Source organism: Meleagris gallopavo, chromosome 8, assembly GCF_000146605.3.
Source record: "Meleagris gallopavo isolate NT-WF06-2002-E0010 breed Aviagen turkey brand Nicholas breeding stock chromosome 8, Turkey_5.1, whole genome shotgun sequence".
Taxonomy (NCBI): Eukaryota; Metazoa; Chordata; class Aves; order Galliformes; family Phasianidae; genus Meleagris; species Meleagris gallopavo.
In genome coordinates, this window is record NC_015018.2 from 21,308,601 (window position 1) to 21,328,752 (window position 20,152).

General features: G+C 38.5%; 1 protein-coding gene across 4 annotated transcripts in view; it reads right to left on the reverse strand.

Moving 5' to 3' along the window:
* Positions 1–1,536: 1,536 nt before the first annotated feature.
* The window catches only part of LOC100544139 (gamma-aminobutyric acid receptor subunit pi-like), a 41,857-nt gene continuing 23,241 nt past the window's right edge, over positions 1,537–20,152 (reverse strand). For 2 of the 4 annotated variants that reach the window (XM_010714585.3, XM_019617715.2), the window contains 4 exons: positions 16,653–16,790; positions 8,770–8,922; positions 7,490–7,683; positions 1,537–2,182 (listed from right to left, as the gene is read on the reverse strand). In XM_010714585.3, the coding sequence (XP_010712887.1) occupies positions 1,871–2,182; positions 7,490–7,683; positions 8,770–8,922; positions 16,653–16,790 (797 nt within the window). In that variant the 3' untranslated portion in view covers positions 1,537–1,870. The remainder of the gene's footprint in view (positions 2,183–7,489; positions 7,684–8,769; positions 8,923–16,652; positions 16,791–20,152) is intronic. The other 2 variants (XM_031554457.1, XM_031554458.1) reach the window with 2 other exon arrangements.

Genomic DNA, 20,152 nt, shown 5'->3' on the forward strand with positions numbered 1-20,152 from the left:
GGACTTACTTTCTTCTAATATATTTTCCCATGTCAAAAGACATAACAGTCCTCTTAACATAATTAGCACAAACAATGAAGAGACTTGTAACAAAAGGGAGTTTGGTAGGTTCCTGCTGCAGTGATAACAAAGGAAACTGTGGTGCTGAAAATAGGACTTAAATCAGCAGACGGATGCCCTTAACTTCTGCCGCCATATATGTTGACTGGCGCATTCAAATGGGGCATTAAATTGCTTAAAAACATTTAAAAATAAATATTCTGATATTCATTTGAAGTGCCTTTTTCACTTACGATAGAGTTAGCAAGTGCCTGTTGTAAAATGTCATCTTTTTCACTATTTCTCTTTTGATTTAGGTGGAATATTTCAGATACCCTCCTAACATCCCAAGCATCACCGTACTAAACAGGCAGCATGCTATAGTCACCTATGACATTGCTGGCTAAGGGAATTACAACCAAATAATTGAGAAAGTGAAAAATTATCAAGGACTAATACCTTTAGATGCCTAAATCTCCAAAAGATTCATTATGATAATGAAAGAAATAGTGCTGCAAAGGATCTTATTTTCAGAACAGATACACTTTTCTGTTAAGAAAGGAAAGACCAAAAAGTTTATTAAGTTCAAACATGCTTTCCTAGCGTCTCTAATGCTCAAACACCTTTGAAACAGCTGCTATGCCAAAAGTCCTGGCCTGCAGGTATTTCATAGAGGAAGGAAGCTCCACTGGGCTGGCACTGCCTTCTGGTGCACAAAAAGCAACGCACCTTCAGCTAGGTAAACTACATGAAGTGGCATCATCAGTTGGCACTGCCACTCTACTTCACTTACCTCGTACGTCCTTAGCTATACTTGCCTCAAGTGGCCTCAAAATATGACAGGATATTTCCACAAACAGCAGAGAAGATTCCTGAATAGAAGAGGTTAAAATCTACTATTTATATACTGGTGTGCAGTGATTATATACTTCCAGATTTTGCTGTGAGGGCAAATCAAACTCACACTTTTATCTGTGTAAAACCTTCCATCTCCTCATCGTGAATTATTGTATATTGTGTATCCAGAGGTTTTTCAGTGACTTTAGGAGGTACACCTTTTCATCTTCATGCAAATAGCTACCTGGGCAGTTGTGACTGGGAAGTTCACAGCACAAACAGCCGTATTCCATTAAGGACTGGCCAGCACCTATGCCCTCACTTGGAAATAAACCTGTCTGGATATGATTTTTTTTTGTCTCCAGTCCATTTCTATGTTCTGCCATGCATTTATGCAGAAAAGCTACTGAACCTAAGGGAAATCTATATAAAGAATGGGTCTTGGTACGTATTTGTGACCTTACAAAGCTGCACATGTTACTAGGGTGGTGGTGGTAGCCCACATCTTCAAAACTTTCTTACAAGGGAGCAAAAATACTTTAATCTGCAATTATACATTCTCTTACGTAATCTGGAAAAATTATGGATTATTGAGAGAGTAAGAGGAAATTGAATAGTTGAATACTAATTGAAAGTACAGCAGGAAAACTACACTTCACCATCTTTATTTTTAAATATATTCAATACAGTTCAGAAACAAATGTTGTATAATTTTTATTTTACAAAGTTGGCCATTAAAATATTAAAAAAGGACTTTGTGGCCATTGACAAATAGTATAATATGGGATAGGCATGCTAAAAGGAGAGTCAATTTCAGATGACAGTCATTTAACAGCAAAAAAGATAGTTAACAAGACTTGGCATAAAAGCTTGAAAAGAGCATGTCCACCAACACCCCTTTTTCCTAAGGCAGCTTTCTCCTTCTTCTGTAACCTCACCAACCATATCTCCTTTCTAGATGCTGAGCCATGACAGTTTTACACCTCAAAAAGATTTAGAAATACAAATAATATACCCAATAAAATACATTAATTATGATGAATGATAACGGGAAAGAAAATCTGGCGTAGTTGTCTATGTGGTAAGGATTTTTAACATGGAAACAATCAAAGATACAGAAAAGACTTTTCATTATGGACATTGGCGAGCTACACCCACTGTGCTTATTTCTCTCCTTTTTGCCATTGATGCTGGTTTTGCTGCCCTTGTCTGAATCAATTTTTTTCGTGTTGTCAGAAGCACTGCAACTGTTAGCAACTGCTGCCAGAACTCCATTCCTTTCTTCTTCAGTCCCTTCATCTTCATCCTGACAGGAAACAAAACAGCACAGCAGGAACATAAGTTCATGTTTCATTGCCCTATTTACTTTTGAGCGGAAACAAATAATAGGATTTTTCCAACAGCTCTTCCTTTGGCTTACTCATTGATTCCAAGGATGAGAAACCACAGGTACAGACAGCATCTTTCAGCTTCCAAAGCCTCCATATACAGGACAAACAGAACTTACATGACAGCCCACCACAAAACTTTCACAGGACCACAGTGCAAAGCTAGTTGCGTTCGAATATGGCCCATTTGCCCATTAAACTTTACTTAACACAGCAGCAAATCCACAATAACAAGTCATCTTCTGCAACATAACTTCTACAAAGCAAGTTAAGCAGAGCCCCAGTTGGGGGAACAGAGAAGGTGGCTGAGATGGCAGATACTGGTCAAGCTGGCTGCACCCCAAACCAAGCACTTAGCAATACAAAATGCCTTCTAAGCTTGGGGCTCCATTCCTTGTGCTTCATAATAAAAACTGAATTAGTTAAACTAACAAATCAAAATGCAAGAAATAAAAATAAAAAGATCATAAAGAGGGAAAAGCCCCACAACTATTTCAGTACCAAACAGTTCATACTTCGTTTCGAGTCCTGAAACTTACATTTTAAGTTCAAAGTTATACTAAGGTTAAGCACATTTTCATGTGCTTCACTGCATCAAGACAGCTCTTTGGAGAATGTTGTATAAGCTGTCTGGTGTTCTGGTGGGTTTTGTTTCTTTGATTAGAAATGGCTCAGAGCCATGAAGTTCATGTATGAAATCTTCACCCTTTGAAGTCAGTGTGTTTTCTGCCACTGACTCAGAGGACATGGGATTAGACATCAGCTGCAGCTTCAGCTGTAAACAAACTTCCATGAAAGTTCTGGAGTCTTACTCTGGTTTGAGATATTGCAGATACCAGCAGATCTAAGCCCCAGAGTTTGGCTGCAAATGTGTATCTAGACTACTCCTAACTCTGAACCAGTTTAGAAGGGGAATTGTCTTTATTTGAGCAGTCCTACACAACTTTATGTTTTTTCTGATACTTTTTTCACCTTCCAGACCAAGGAGTAGCACAGAAGCAAGAGAAGGCCAAAAATTTATTTGTGAAATGTAGAACACAGAATCACTTTCCTCTGAGTAATCCACTTTTTCTATTTGCATAAGAAAAACTACCTCAGATAAGGACAAACTCTACAGAAGTTCACAGGTACAGTCACACAAAAAGCTCATTTAGAAAAAAATACAGCTTTTAAAGACACAGAGAGCTCATTAAGCGACACCTGACAGACCTCCATGCCAGTGCAGAATTGTTCTTCTGTCCAGGGTACTTGCAAGTGGCGTGGTTTTTGGGTCTTTTTCCATCTAAAAATTAGTAATGTCCTTTAAAATTGAAGTGGAGTCTGGACAGCGTCTCGTGAATCAGTGAAACAGAACAGATGGAGCTAAAAAATGGGATTATTACTGCTACTCATTTCCCATTTGCCAAAAAAGCCTAGTATACTTTATTAGGAAGAAATAAATGTAGCTCATCACAATGCGTCATCCTAAAAATACTCTGACTACAAAAACTTGTTCACCCCACAACTAGCCTGCTGCAGCTATGTAAGAATTTGGAAACCAAAGGACAGGACGAAAAGCACAAAGACATCAATCCACAAACTTCCAGCCTGAGGCCTAAACCAAACAACACCTCAAATCTGGAGTTTTTTGTGTGACCTGGCTGTTAGAAATACCCTGTTCTGCTTCAGAGAGCCCCACCAGACCAGCAGAGCAGTGGGGAGCACTGCTGGGCACCTCGAACCGCACGCTGCTGCTGATCCGGGGCACCCAGTGCTCCAGCAGTGAGCAAAATACAGAAACCTGTCAGAAAGATCCTGATTTTTTTTTCCCCCAGCGCACTCACATTTTAGAAAGGGAAAAAGAGAAAAAACGTCTAGACTTCAAAAATGACAGCATGTAGGGCATTCTTCAGTCTGAGTCTCTTCATCTCTCAGGTAGGGCTGACTAAAAGTCGGTACAGAATTAGTTGTACTGCAGAGCATAAAAGGACATTGCGTACGTGCCATTTTTCTTTTCGCACAACTGCATGTGAACAATTCACAGGAGGCTGGTGCTTTATTAGGCTGTTCTGAACTCTCTTCTACTCTCCAGGAGACATTTATAAAAGTGGTGCATATGTACTCAACTCCCCTCACCGTGTGCCAAGCCAGGGCTCTCTCAGATGTATTTACAGCAAAAGTTCTGTATCACATTGCTTAAAAAGGGGACAGCTAATCGAAAGGACAGTCACAACCACTAGCTTATAAGAACTACAGTCTTATAACCTGGACTAGCAAGGGACTTTTTCCAGGTTGCTATGGAGAACTGAATGCAAAGATAGATTAAGATGTTCCACATTAAAAACAGTGGCTCTAATTTTTAATGTTACTTCCCCTACTTCCCTGCATGTCAATAAGAAAATGGCAGCTGGCACTAGGAAGGGCTCTGTTGGGATACAAAATTGAGAGCATCCTGAAAAAGTATAGTACATCATCTGCCACCATCTGGGGTGTGCTGACGTTTCTGTTGACATCTAACAGCCAGCAAAATTGAGGAAAGTTGTTACTGCTACTATAGGTGCAGTAAATAGGTGCTCAAGATTAATAATATCTCAACCAAGAGTATTGCACACCTGCAGCTTCTTCTGTGTCTGTACAGATCACAAGATCCTGACACAGAAATGCCATGAATTCACAACACTGCCCATGCAATCTTCAGTTTTCAGCCCTTTTCTCTTTCTGCCCCAAAGGAAAACACAAAGGTGAAAGATGGATGAAGTCCAAGTAGGATTTCTCAGTTTTATAGGAGGGCACACTGTTGTATGAAAAAGGAGAAACTGAGCATTTTGAAGAGGCAGCCTCTCCATTCAGGCAGTCTGCCACACAGTTGATGTGAATGGCAGTCAGTCTGACCATCCTCACAGCAGGTGGATCTTTTGCCATTAGCTTTCTGCATGGACCAGTCCACACAACATAAACATTGCAATAGCACAGATATGATGAGCTGTTTCTCCAGTTTTTACTTCAAACTACAGGTTCTCACAGCCTCAAAAGAACTTAATATGCCAGTGCCCCAGTGTTTTAAAGAACAAAGCAGAAAGTAGCACAACTAATTCCCATGCAAGGCAGACGGTTATATTTTCAATTTATCTCTAAAAGATATTTATATAATTCTGAGTGCAAATGTGTTATTGGCTTGTATGAGAACAGCAAACTGGGAAGTGAGATTTCTAATTACCCTATGTCCACAGGAGCATGTGATAATGAGGAAAACACATCTGTGGTGACGATAACCACAAAGAGATTCATTAAGTACCTGCTAGACAGTGACATGACATTTTAGCTATTATTTTCATCCTTGTGATATTTTGTTTTCACAGTGAGAAATGAGAAATACAAACCCAGGTGTGCTCTCAGTGGCACCCTGCTCAGTAAGCAGCACTCATCTCCTTGGCTACAGTATTAAAAAAAGGCACAACAGGCATTTTCCTCACTCTAAGGCTTTGAGTTGAGCCAGGACTCACCAGCTACCTCTTCCCTATGTGGCTTGTGTTTCTGTGGGCAAGAAGTGAGTTGCATTTGCTCACTCCTGATGAAGAGAAAGTAGGAAACATGCGTAAGGTGACACAGTATCCCCTTTAGTCATTAAGTCCATCAAGAATTGCATCTTAAGTCTTTCTTCCTTGCTTGAGGGCTGTACCTCCACCTAATTCCATGCACATTTCAAATCTGTGAGTTCTCATGCCTGCTCTACCTGTAAGCACTGGCACCTGTGTCCCATAAGAAAGAGATGCTGACTCAGGTGGGCAGCCAGGAAGGCAAGGGCTGTCATTAATGCCCTTCACAGATCCAAAGATGCTTAATCATCCGAGCAGCACTGAAACACTTGGCTTTCTTACTCAAACCTCCAATAAGCTTTCTTTTTTCTTCCACTCAATGAGCAAATGACAGTCACTTACTTCACAAGATGGATATGCTCAGAGGGAATTGTTACTGATGCCATCTTGCCAAGAAAAATGACTTTTAGGCTTTCCACTCAAAACCTCAATCATAACCAGCATTTGCTCATTTGCAGACATTCCCCAGTTAGATTATGCCTTTTAAAACCCAATGGGAGCCTTTGTGCCCCTTTTTCAAATCTTCTTCACTTACCTAGATCTCTTGGCACTCTTTTTTTTTAAACACAGTTCTGTGCATTTACACAACTCATCTGACATTCATACAGCCAAAATCCTACATTAGTACATTGTAGTTTACCTTCATTGTTTTTAAGATTCAGTACTAGAAGTCATTGTCCTTTTTCTTGAACCTGCTGAGGAACTCGGTTGAGTCATTTGCAATGCTCTAGTTTGGCATAAATTGTTAACAGTCTTCTTTTTTTTTCTGGCCATTTAACCTTACAGCAGCCAACCAAACCTCTTCCTGCATTTTTTGTCATATTCTCATTTTCTTTGCTTTATCAAGAAATGTATCACCTTTTTCTGTTTAAAATTTTATTTTCTTTCATGTATATTAAACTCTGTTTTATAATGAAAAGCTTTAAGACAATCAGTTTCTAACTTTCTAATTATTTCTTTTCCACTTCCAAACACTAAAGATGGAGGATATGACAAAACTTTTTCATGAGCCTGTCCTAGTTATTTCAGCAAGATGACAACCACCAGACTCAAAAATGCCTATGCTGATTTAATCCTTTATTATTTTAAGTATACTTCACAACATTTCAGAGTTTGGGAAGCTCACTAGAGCAATAAAAAGTATGCTATAATAATGACGCAGAACAGAAAGTGAATCACAGTCTGCAGCTGCTGAGACAGAAGATGTAGGTGGAAGGTTACAGGGAACTGAGGCATGAAGCTTTCTCCTAGTAAGCTGACTCACATTCCATACATGTGCAGAAGGTTTCATAAATTGGATATGATTAATGCTTGTGATCTTTGTGGGTTTTTTTCTGTATTGCAATAAGACCAAGCCACCTTGCTCGGTCCAATTTTTGAACAGTGAGTAGGTGTATGCTAGAGAAAAGGTGAATGCCAGTACATGTATCACACTGCTGTTTCACTTTGTTCGATTTCTCTTTCAAAAAGATCCAGGAACACAAAAACTTTTTCTTATTTCTTGAGATTATTTAGTTATCACTGTCCTTACATTAAAATATAAAATTCCTTACGTACATTTACTATTAGTTCTAAGTAAGATAATTCATCCTTTTCAGCAGTTATAATTGAAGTCTGCTTTGTAGGCCAACAATAAGAGAGTTAAAATACCTTCGGAATTTCCTTTGAACTGGGTCGATGCAGGGTGCAGAAATGAGCCACAGCATACTCCAACAATGCTCCAAAGATGAAACTGAAACAGATGCCAAGGTACACATCAATTGCTTTAATAAAGCAGTTAGCATTTGGGAGTGAAGTCCTGGCTCCCATCATCAGCGTTGTCATAGTGAGGACTGTGGTAACACCTGTGGGACACAGAAATATAAATTCTGATAGAACAAAGAGAGCAATGAGGCCTTTCATTGCATTTGGTAAGCTACAAGATACTCTTTCCTGAGCTTCGTAAACTCCTAATATGCCACAGCATTTCATGTGACCTGTTTTGGAAAGACATTAAAAATACTGAAGAAAAGTGCTTGGAAAGCTGAGAAGATGGGAAATTAGAATGGGGGGGATTTTCATGTCATGGAAAGTATATTTATTATTAGCACGTTGCAATACTATGCAAATGCTTTCATTAAAACCTTCAGATATCAATTTGTTCAGTCTAGCTGTCCGTCAGCCTCGTTTAAAGTGAGATTTGTCTTTGCCATTCTATGGAAGTGTTTTCCCTACCCCACCTGCAGTCTGATCAGAACTGATCTGCATTTTTCCCTTTCAGAATCTCCTTTACTTGCAATTAATTATACTTAATCTCATAATTCTCTTACTATTCATGTGTTAATTAGTATGTATCATTCACCTTCACGGGGAAAAAAAAAAAACAACTACTCATAATTCTGTCTGTGGATGACATGCATTTGAATATTTTGAAACTATTTCCAAAATGATGGGGTTTTCCTCTGCTTCCAACAGCCTTCCCTGCCTCTGGGTTTCTTGCAGCTCCCAAGGACATTTGTTTTGCTACAGAATAGCAAGGCTTCCAGGGGAATCTCTACGATGTGCTGCAGATGACAAACTGGAAAAACAGTTCTGAGTTCTGAGACTCAGAAGTGTCTGCACCTTTTGGAAATCCATGCCAAGTACTTCCAATAAAGAAATCATAATCTTCTGACTTCTGTTTCCTAGAACCATGAAGGTTGGAAAAGACCTCTAAGACCCTGTGATCCTACCCATCAGTACCCAAACAGTATCCTCAGTACTGCATCTTGAATGCCTCCAGGGACAGTGACTCCACCACCTCCTTGTGCAGCCTGTTCTACTGTTTCACCACCCTTTCTGAGAAGAAATTTTTCTTAATGTCAAACCTCAAACATCCCCTGACACAACCTAAAGCCATTATCTCTCATGCTCTCAACAATAGGCTTAGTTTTGCTTCATCAGCTTCTTACCTATGCAGATTCTGGCTGGAACGGATGACTGGCTTATCCAAAATGATACCCAGGAGAGCACAACCAGGAGAATTGATGGTACGTATGTCTCTAGTATGAAATACAAGATGTTTCTCTTGAGCTCAAAGTGAAACACTAACTTGGGGTAGCGTCCTGTGAAAAGAGCAAGAAAAAATATTGTGAAGGAGCAACTCTCAGAAAGACTTTCAATCAATCAACCTGTATGAATTCTATACGCATCAAGACATGCAGCATCCACCAAATAATCTGTTACATGGATTAAAATAATGTTAAAAAAAAAAAAACCTATTTCTAATTTCTAATCTTAACCTGACTTCAGCTTTCTGCCATGTTGCCTTTGCAATTTCACTAAATTTCACTACTGGATTAAATAGTCCTTTGGTAGGCAGTTCATTCTCCTTCTGAAGATACAAATATACTGTATTTAGGGTTCTTCTTTGTAAGTTTAGCATGTTGAGTTCAACAAGCTTCTGGCTGATGGAAAAAAGGATATACAAATGGACAGTAGACTATCTCTGTCCATGAGGCAGGAGGTGCAAAGATTATTTATACCATTATCATCATATTAAAGTGAAAAGGGGGATGTTAAGTTAGTGTATACCTCTATCAGCACTGTGATTTTTACCAAGTCATCCACTTAATGTACCAAAATTGATTCAAAGTGCAGAGTAGATCAAAGTAAAGCACTCAAAAGTTAGGGAGTTTAAAACTAAGAGAAAAACTCTGAAACAGGTAATACTGACTGGTCCTACAGCAATATTCTCTCCTCATTATCTCTCAATAACTCTATTTATCTGAGCATAAAACTGTGTATGTGGGAAGTTAGTTTAAAATATCAAACTTTAAAGTCAGGCTTTGCCATTTTGCCATCATTTCAGAGTATGGACAAGCCTTTAGAATGTTCATGTGTTCTTCGATGTTATTTTTTGTGATGCCACAAATTTCTGAAGCAATGTGAATAGCAAAGAGAGATGTAAAAGCTTACAGCTGAGTGGCTTTTCTGGGAACAAAGAAAAGGCAATTCTTTAACCTTAAGGCTTTCTGCTTGGCAGAATGCAAAGGGGGATGATAATAATGGTGTCAGCATTTCTATAAAGAGCTCAGAAGAGCCTTTATAATGGAAAATATGAAGCAACCTACATATAGGATTCAGTAAGCTCCTTCTGAAATAAACTGAAGGAAGAAGGAGGCAAGAAAAAGTATGTAATGCATACTTACCATGCTAAAATATGATGAAATAATAATTCCTCCACTCTCCACGTGTACCAAAAGTTATCACGTTTAAAAGTAAACAGATTCACTACTGCGATTATGTGTGTTAGATATGAAGTAATAATGATGAATAACAACCCTATCTCATCTACTTTGACTTGTATACCTAAGGCTGTGGTGCCATAATCAGATCAAAAATGAAACAGGTGCACTGCAATTCTAATCCTGCCTTTACTGTAGTTAACTCAAGTGCGGGACAGGTTAACTCCGGAAAAGCATCAAGCCTGCCCCCTGCTTGACTGACTGAGAACAAAATGCTTGCATTGAAATGAGAAGACACTTTTTAATTTAAGTTTCTGGCCCATGACAGATCTCACCTCAATGTGTGATGGCTCCAATTTAGATTTGATAATTTGCTGGAAATAATCTCTGTGCAGACAGCTAATTCTGCAGCAGAGGCAGAGTTTTAGCACTTACTAAGGTCTCACATTACTGCGTTCAATACATTGTCAAATATGTGTTGAACTTGCATGGCTGACTGTGCACCTCCTCTTAACTCACAAGAAGGTGAGGTGATTTTACTTATGTTACCTCACAGGGAAAGAACATTAAGCTGAGTTACTTAGGCTTTATAGAATTCACTAAAGAACAGAAGTAAAAAACTAGACAGTAGCTCTAGCTGAGATGAAATACAAATCTAGATAGCAGACTGCCGTCTCTCTACATTTTCCAGCTCTCTCTACTGCTTTAAAGAAGAGCACCCAAAAAAAATGGAAGGATTCTCCATCCTCAGGGAATTTCTGGTGGTTCTAGCTGACTTCTTCAGTTTTCAAGTCATAAAAATTATACCAGCATGGCATTTCTCCCCCATTAGTTGAATAGGTCTAAGGCAGATCTTTCTGAATGCAAGAAAAGACAGTTTATTTCTCTTCCAATTTGCCTTGGCTTAAATTGTAATTAAACAAAAATCTAACAGCAGAATGCTGCATCCCTGCTCTTTCTGCTCCCCCTGCCAGCAGAAACTCACAGCAGAGGAGCCTGAAGGAAGGACTCGTGATCCATAATGTCCTCGTTTCCTGACTTCAGGTGTTATGGGATGGGAGCATCTTCCCACAGTTGCTTCCTATGGACTTTTTTATGAATTCTACACCCGCAAAAGAAGCTCTACATCACTCCTTATGTAAGAAGCACTTTGGTATCCTGCACAGAGTGTGCAGTCAGGCACAAAGAGCACATTCTTCCCTATCATTAAATATGTATGATCACCCCTTGGGTGCCAGCTAAAACGTGTGATGTACATCTCCCACATATTCATCAGTACAACCCTACCGATGTATCACTTTCTTCTCTGCTTGCATCTTTTAAGGGAACAGTACAGGATGTAACTTTACTGTCTAACTATTTGCCAAAATAGTAATTATCAGTATGCAGGTTTTTTGCTTGATTATAACAAATACATTACAAAATAGCAGTGTCTTCAGTTTCACCCAAGAAATACATTGTGCCACTGTAATGCAACTTCTCTGACTGAGAATTGGAAATTAGGATGCTAAGGTCACTCCAAAAGTAATGCTTCCTATTTATTTCCATGTAAACTACAACAGAGTCAAATAGCACAACATTATTTGATAGAGTAAATTCTCAGCTATGAAACACTATTTTTCAACACAGCCTTCCGCTCCTCACAGTCAGGATCTTAGAAACTACCTCTTTTCCTACTTGTCCTTCAGTGGTCAACTAAAGGAAATGAAAGATCAGGACAAGCTTCTCAACATGTGTTTCATCTTCACAAAAATGCTTTACAGAAATAGAGTTTGAAAATTCAAATTTCCTAAGAAACAAACACTTTCATATAGTATTTGTGTGCAGATATGCCTGTCTGTTTAGCTTACCTATAAAAAACCCTTACAAAATGTTGGGAAATGGCTGCGAGAGCAGGGCAGACATGAGGCTGTGTACGAGCATAACTAGTGCGGCAGCACAGGGTGCATTCTCATGAGAAAGCATTAGGAGTTAAGATAGGAGGTACAACATCCTTGGGCAGCCTGTAAACAGCAGGCCTTAAACAGCAGGCCTACATCCGCAGCTATGCTCTGTGGATATGTGGGGGGCTGATAAGCGGATGAGCTCAGTGGCAGGGGTGAATGCTGGCTGAGCATTGGTTAAAGCTAGGCAGCCCACCTAGACGCCCACCTTGTGCTCCAGTAGTAGGTGAACACATGTGTAGTAGAATCATATATAAACTCTGTGTGTGCAACAATAAAATGAAGCTTGATCACTCATATTGAGTACTGTCGTGCTTCCCCGCTTGAGAACAATCTGATTAGGACGCTATCCGCGGCAACAAAAACAATTATGCTACAGGAAGTTTTCCCTGTGTTTGTATTTCTGTTTGCAGTACAAACAACTTTTCCAGAAGTTAGCAAAAAATCCCCTCTTCCTAGCATCCTTGTTCATTCAATTCATTGCCTTTCCATATGTTTTTATGTTGCTGTAATATTTTCAATGCATTTTCCATAACTGTTTTCCTTCTAAACTATTTTGCAGCTTTGATACATGCTGTGAAGCACCGCAGAACTATCAGAAAAAGAGCAAATGATGGAAAGTTTTGTATCCTTCAAGTGGAAAACTCCACTTAAAAAAGAATGATTATCTGAGCAATGAGCTCAGCTAGGCAAGTTGCACATACTTGGCAATAGATACATGAATATGCAACTGCTTGAATCTTAAGTGAGTCTGACCAGATAGTCCTCAGATAAGATTGTACTGACTACAGTTCTGAGATTGTTTTTAAGGCCTGCATGGCAAAGATGACAATATCAGAAGTAACAATTGGAAAGCAATTGCAGATTATAAAAGAACAGACAAAGGGAATGACAGAAATTACACAGTGTACTGCATCATGAAAAAGGAGAATTGAAAATCCTTGAAAAGTTTGATTGCTAACTAATAAGAAACTGCAGAGCAGTGAGAAAGATTGAGCAAGGTAATGCCTCTGTTTTGTGAGAAAGACTGTGAAAGACGCTGCAGACAGACTGCAGACAAGCAGCAGCAGCCAGTTCCCTTTGCAAGCTTTTTCAGAAAGGCAAATGCCTTATTATCTGTGTGAATCAAGGACAGGAGGCTGACTTTATGTTTCTGTCCATCCCTTTGTTCTGCCGAAGTAGTACCACTTGGATGAGCGACCTTGCTGACTTCACAGTTCCTAAGTGGAGAGGTCTGCGTAAAAAAACTCTCCCTGGCTTCTGGACAGGGGTTGAGGACTCCATGTTAGGCTGAGTACACTGAGCTTATCACCCTTGCTGCTTCTGAGGGCTTGGCAATAGTGCAGCAGTGAGAGCTAGGGGAAGTTGTCAGTCAGCACAGAGGGAGAGTTAGCAGCAACCAACAATCCTGAGGAATCAAACCCCTTTTTGCTTCTTTCATTGATTAGAAGTGTTAACAGAGATTGATTAGCTATGGCTTGCTGTGAAAATATAATCCATGCGGGTCTGTCCTGCACCCAGAATTGCTCACTGGCAAACAGGACAGCACACCGTGGCATATCTAAAAATACCAAGCAGAGAGGACAGTCAGCACACTGGAGAACAGGACCTGTGTTCATAATTATAACAACAAATATCAGAAACAGCCTCAGCAAAAGCAGATGCAGTTCAACAGAAGTACAAAGTCCTGCCCTCAGACAGGAATTACTAGCTGAGAAACTGAAAAACGAGGTCAGCAGTGCACAGGAATTTTCTGCAAGAAAAGCAAAAGTCTACCTGAAGTAGATAAAGAGGAACAGAGTTCATGAAATGCATGAAGTAATCCCCTAGTTCTACAGAGGACTTCAGGGCACTGAATTTTGAGTGCTGCACATCAGCAAAGATAGAAGAAAGTCTATGGAAGGACAATAGGAGACAAGAAATCTAGAAAAACTGTTTACATGAATTAAAGAGAAGGAAAATATTAGTCTAAGAAATGGGGAAAGGTTGCTAAAAAACAGCAGGAAATTTATCTTGCTTATCCACAGTAGACAATGCAGTGCATAATGGGTCTGAAACGTAGCAAGGGAGATCAAGATTATACACAAGGAAAATACGTTTGCATAATCACCAGAAAAAAAATAATCTAGAGAAGCTGGGGAGTAGACATGTTGGAGGTTTGTCTAATTTACTGCTAAGAACATCTGTCAGGAAGTGCATTGTTGATATAGATGAGCTTGTCTTGGGACATGAGAACAGATTAAGTGAATTGTTAAAGTCTATTCCAACCTTATTTCTATCATTATTTACACAAAAAGCTAGACTGTAACAGTCTTTAATTGCTTTCATGTTTTTCCAATAATAAATGCAAGCTTTTTACATCACTATTTGTTACTCTGAGGATGCAGGTGGTGTTGGCTAGACAACTAAAATAAAAAGCCAGCCACCACTGATGCACTTACTTGGTTTTGGGGTCCAAAAGCATATGTATCAGTGTTTGCAGAATAAGGATTACAGTAAAAGACATGCAGGAAGTGATTCTAGCAATGAATTTACTTATGTCCAAAATTAAATTATTTTGTACCAAGACAAAAACAGCACAAAACCCCAGCCAGCCCTCTAGTTAATATTATACAAAGCAACTTCGTATTATGTGATTATTATAACATGATTACTATTACGTGATACACGGTGTTCTATAAACAAGATTAATCCATGTAGTCCTTTTCTTAAGTGTACTGAAGTTGCTTATGCAGGCATTTTGCTGACCATATTCTAATTTTGGCTTTGTCCACAGCTGTACGTGAACTTGGGCTCTCCATCATTGTACAACATTTCACTTACATAACAGCTGTACTGTTCAAGTTCACAGAGTATCAAATTTTGATTGCTTTTTTTGCTATGTTAGGAAATACAACAACACTGCTCTTCTCTGATATCTTTTGCATCAGCTTTGTGAATCACAAGTTATTTATAAAATACTTTCTTAATGTCTGATTAATAATGTCTGAAAATGCAAAGCATAAAGTTTCCTTCCAAATGGATTACACAGTTTCTTAACTTGTGGGGGCTTTTCTTTTAACGTGGGTTAAAGTAGGCACTGCTTTCCTAAGAAATACACAGAAAATAACTCCTCCATCATGGACACAGTAGAAAATGAAGAGGATTATGGGATTTCATTTAAAAATACTTGTAGAGCACTTGAGAATGTGGCTTTCTTAAACAGGAGAACTGAAACAAGTAGAGGTGGGAAATCTTAATCAAATTAAGCTGCAAGCATTACAACATATTAAATCGGAGTGGATTTTTACTTTATGCATATTACTACTGCCAATGTGAGGGGAAGAAGACAACATCATTTACTGAAGAGCATGCCTTATCAGACCATGCCCCTAGTCACTGGAGATCATTCTTATTCTAGCTTGTAAAAAGTAACATTATGCCAGAGTCTAAAATTTGTCATAAATAAATAAACAGATAGGCAGGTTGATAAATAAAAGAAGTTTATAAGAATTAAGCAGGTTTCTTCTCCCTTTTTCCTGTGTAGTGAACAGGTCCTAATACCCTTCTGGGCAAAAGAACAGTAGATAATCATTCTCCTCTGATGGAATTGATGCTGTTCAGCCTGAAACTGTAGAGAGGAGGAAGGCAAGCAGATGTCAGTTATGTAAGTAGCAAGATACTTTGCGAGCCTGGAGCCTGCTATTATGTATTTCATTTCTACATTCATATTCATTTAGAGAACTTGGGCTTTCAGTCCAACTAATGCCTGAAATCAGATCCTGAAGTTTCTCTGTAATATATTGTTAAAGTAAAAATATCCAACCATGGAATACTGAAACAATATCCCCGTAATTCAGAATTAGTAACACACTCTGGTGAAACTGCAGGTTTGAAGGATGCATGTGCCCTCACATGGAGATCAGCAGTTGGCTTGTTGGCGTGGGCAGAAGAGAAACTGAATTACACAATGAATAACAGCAATGAGGAACTTAACAGCAACTCAAGGAGCAGAAAGTAGTTTTTGCACACCTAGAAACCTCAGAAATCTTTCTAAAGGAGGGAAAAGAGACCAAATTCTGCAAGTCCATGGAAATGCTTCCGACCCTTTCTTGGGCACACTAACTACAGAACGCATGATCTGCACTCTGCTGCCCACATGCTGGACAGAAGCCACCCAAGATAAGAAGCTATTCCAACATGCACTAGCAATGAAGCCCAACTTCTTGCAGCTATAAGAGCACCCAGCATATTCACAGAAATTTCCATGGCTGAAAAGCTGCTTTTGTTTTTCTAACAAAACCAGAGTGGCTATTTCCAGAAAGGCTGGAAACTGTCCTCAACTGAGCACCCAGACTCAAAAGTCTCAAATTTAAATGCCCAACCTACAGGCTCTTATTCCCTCGTAAGAACTCTACCCAGCATCAAGCAAAATAAATAATGTATGTGTTGCTCATTATTCTATAGGTAATGCATGATCTCCAAAAGATTGTTCTCCAAGAAAATGTTCTCAAGGTCTCAGCCTTTACAGTAGCAGGTCTCTGCTGGCAGTTTCAAGAATGTAATCCAACAGAAAACAAAAACATCATTCAAAAAGTAAGCATCAAGTAAGCTCCTCCGTGTTGTACTGCTTCCAGAGCCATATTCCAAACCACATATATATATTATATATAAGGGTGTTTTTACCTGTTTCATATACTGCTTCAGATACCGAAGTAAAGTGGTCTTCCACTGTATATTGTGCCAGCTGGAGCGTGTCCAGTCCACGAACAGAATCATTTCCTCTCGTCCAGTAAAACATGACATCGTTGATATTGTACCCCCCTGTAATGGTATAGAAGGCAACGTTTTTTTATTTTACACAATAATTAATTTATGCAGAGCAGTTACGGCTCAGCTGTTTCTTATTCATCTGCCTGAAAGTACAATGAGACATAAACAACACGACTTTCAGCAGAATGTTAATGCTTGTTTGCAATAAAAGTCCCATAGACTGAACATGGACAAATTCTTACCATTTAAAAGCTGTCTTTTTTCGAGACAATCCTTTTTATATCTTTTATTGTAGCATAGATGACATAAACTAACAAAAGAGATTAGTACCACGTGGCATTTAAAAAGCAAAAGCTATGAAGCTTTAAGGATTTTAGGAACCACAACAATGCCAGCATTTGACAAAAAGTTGAGCATGCCCTTTGAGGCATCCCAGGATGCTTTCTTGGTCACTACAGTGTATTCAGTCTTCCCATCAGTAGAAATGAAGGGCTGAAGACCCACATTCCAGAGCTGCAGTCCAATCTGGGCTTGGGTCATTACTTGGGATGGATCTTGGCTCGGGAGCTCAGCCCCTTTCCAAGGACACCAGCCTAGGTGCTGAAGTTGTCAATATGCATCACAATTATTGCTAAAATACCTCTGTAGCTTTTTCCCATTATATTAAAAGGCAGGCAATTTTCAGACTAGTGTATATGATTAATTCAAGATTATGTTAATGTAATTTACATGTTAACAGGGAGCATTTGAACAACTTTTCCTTTAGCTTTCTTAGATCAGCTAAGCTTATGGGACAGAACCACAAGCAGATGATTATTTTTAGGCTCCAGTCAATTGTAAGTAAATTACACTCAGAGACAATGCAATACGTTGCACAAGGGTACGTACTGCTAAAAGAACAAAGCTCTAGAATCACAGAAATAAAAAAGAGCATTTTTATACTTTTAATATAATGGCGTTGGCTCTTGCAATGTCAAGAAAGTACTGGCTTCTTATAGCCATTTTATGTGGGAAAAACAGGGAGTTGAGAAACTTCACTTCAAGGAAACACTATGCTGGTTACCAGTTAAACAAGTAAGTGATAACAAGTGTATCTCCAGATGGACGTTCTTTTGCTCGTTCCAAACTATCTTCATCAATTGAATAATTAGGAGGTTTTTGTCATCCTACACGTGATAATACCTTCGATTCCAAAACTCTATTCGTGAAGAGATTCCTGAGTCTTCCCAAAAGTCAGTAAAATTAAACAGCACAGTGCTCCACAGTGCAATGTTATACTTTATTCAGGCAATTAATACTTGACCAACTATAAAATTTTTAAGAGGTGTATATAGACAAGAACCTTAAACTATGTTATTTTACAAATAATCTCTTTTTTTAACACTACATTGAGTTTTCTTTCTCACTAATTCCTCAAGCCCAAAATGTCTCATTCCTGTGCTTTGTTGACATGGTGTGAACAGCTACCTTCAACAGGGTTAACCACAGAAATAGTAAATTTGGGATTAAATATTCATAATGCCTAATACAAATGAGTTTCTTTACCATTCTGTTGCTAATTTTAATTTCTCTTGATTGTCAAGCACAAGCTGAGTGCCTTCACATGGCTCTTCACTGCATAAATGCTAAAGGATGAGATGAAAAAGGAAATAAAATTTCAGAGATGGGCCCACAAATGAATATGTATACGAATTGGCCTGTGCAGGTGGATAAAGGGAGGAAAAAAGCCCCCAGCCCAGAATGAATGACTGCTGGTGTTACCTCCCACAGGCCGTGAACACAAACACTCCCGAAGCACTAACTGGTGCTCCACAACATTCTGAAGCACTGCAAAAATGGGAAAAAGCTATAGAAATTTTGGGCTCTTAAGTGCCTCACTGTGTAGAAAGTATAACATAATGTGTGCTATTACCTATTAATAATGAAAGAGTATGTTGTAAAGACCACTAGAGGCATTTTATTGTGTAAAACCACAATATCATGGCACGTTTACCTTTACATCAGTGTTTAACATCTAACACACCTCGTTTCAGCTGAAATACTTGCTACATATTTTATATTTTATTTATTAGTGTTTGTATAGATGTGTATTTACACTTGCATTCACTATTCTTAACTTCATATAATGGTATTTGCAAGTAGTGACGATGTCATAATTTGCCTATTAATTGATGTAGCTTATCTCATGAGGAAGTAAGCACCATTTCCAGTGTATCTGTAAGAAAACATTACAGTGTACTGAAGAAAAAGGTTGACTAAAGATATACTCTTTCTGCACTCACTCTCCTCAAAACTAAATACAAATGTCATGGGAGCTTTTGTGATGACATTGCCAAGTTTCCCCTTTGGACAGCAGATGCTTGTGAGCTTTGAAAAAGCAGATGGAATCATTCAGAACGATGTTTATTTTTAATTATATGGGGAATCCTTCTTTTTTTATTTTTTATTTTTTATAAATCATATCTCTTTTAAAGCTCTATGTTCTGGTGTGACATATATTTCATTCTGGAACTGAATATTATATGACTCATTAAGCAACGTGTTTAATATAAAGCCATATATTGTGACTTACCAATATGTTCTTCCAAAGGAAAACAAATTGGAGATGAAAACAAATTCTTACTGGAATCACTGTTAAACAGATCTTATCCCCATAAAACTGCTGATTCCAAAGGGACTGCTGTGTGAGGAAAGTTTGGGGGCTGATTCCCTTTGATTCGTAAGCCATCTTATAATTGGTCATTACCAACACAAATGATGAACACTCACACAGTTCTGAAATGCTAAACAATAAAACTCAACAAGTACTTAAAAACTTTCCAAAAGAACATTTTGAATATGTATTAATAAATATTTGACTTTTTTTTCCCATCTTGTAGAACACCTTTTAGGTGTCACTCTGCATTATCCCATGCAAACAAACAAACAAACAACATTTTGATACTGTCTTAACAACTGAATCAACTTTAAACATACACAATGGGTATCTGCAAACCAACCATGACTAGAAAGCATTTCAATGAAAAAAATAGGTGGACATTCAGTGTTTTTTTAGTATTGGTCCTTCCACTTATGACATTTTTTTCCCCACAGCACTGTCACAGAGAGAATTAAAATAAGTCACAGAAGGATCTCTATATTTCCCCTCTCAGAACAGAACTCTCTATGCAATTACTCTTTTTCAATACGAAGATAGTAAATTAATGAAATATGAACCCTATGCCTTAAAAATAAGTCTTATCCTAATTTCTTTCTTTCAGGTAAAAAAGAAATATCGCAATATCTGAAAGTGAGAAAAGAGGCAAAAATGATTTAAAAACATATTTTCTCGGCAGTGCTGAAAAATACCTGCTCAAAGAACCCCCCCTAGAGACCGACAGAATAACTGCAGCAAGTCCTGCAGAACAGACCTT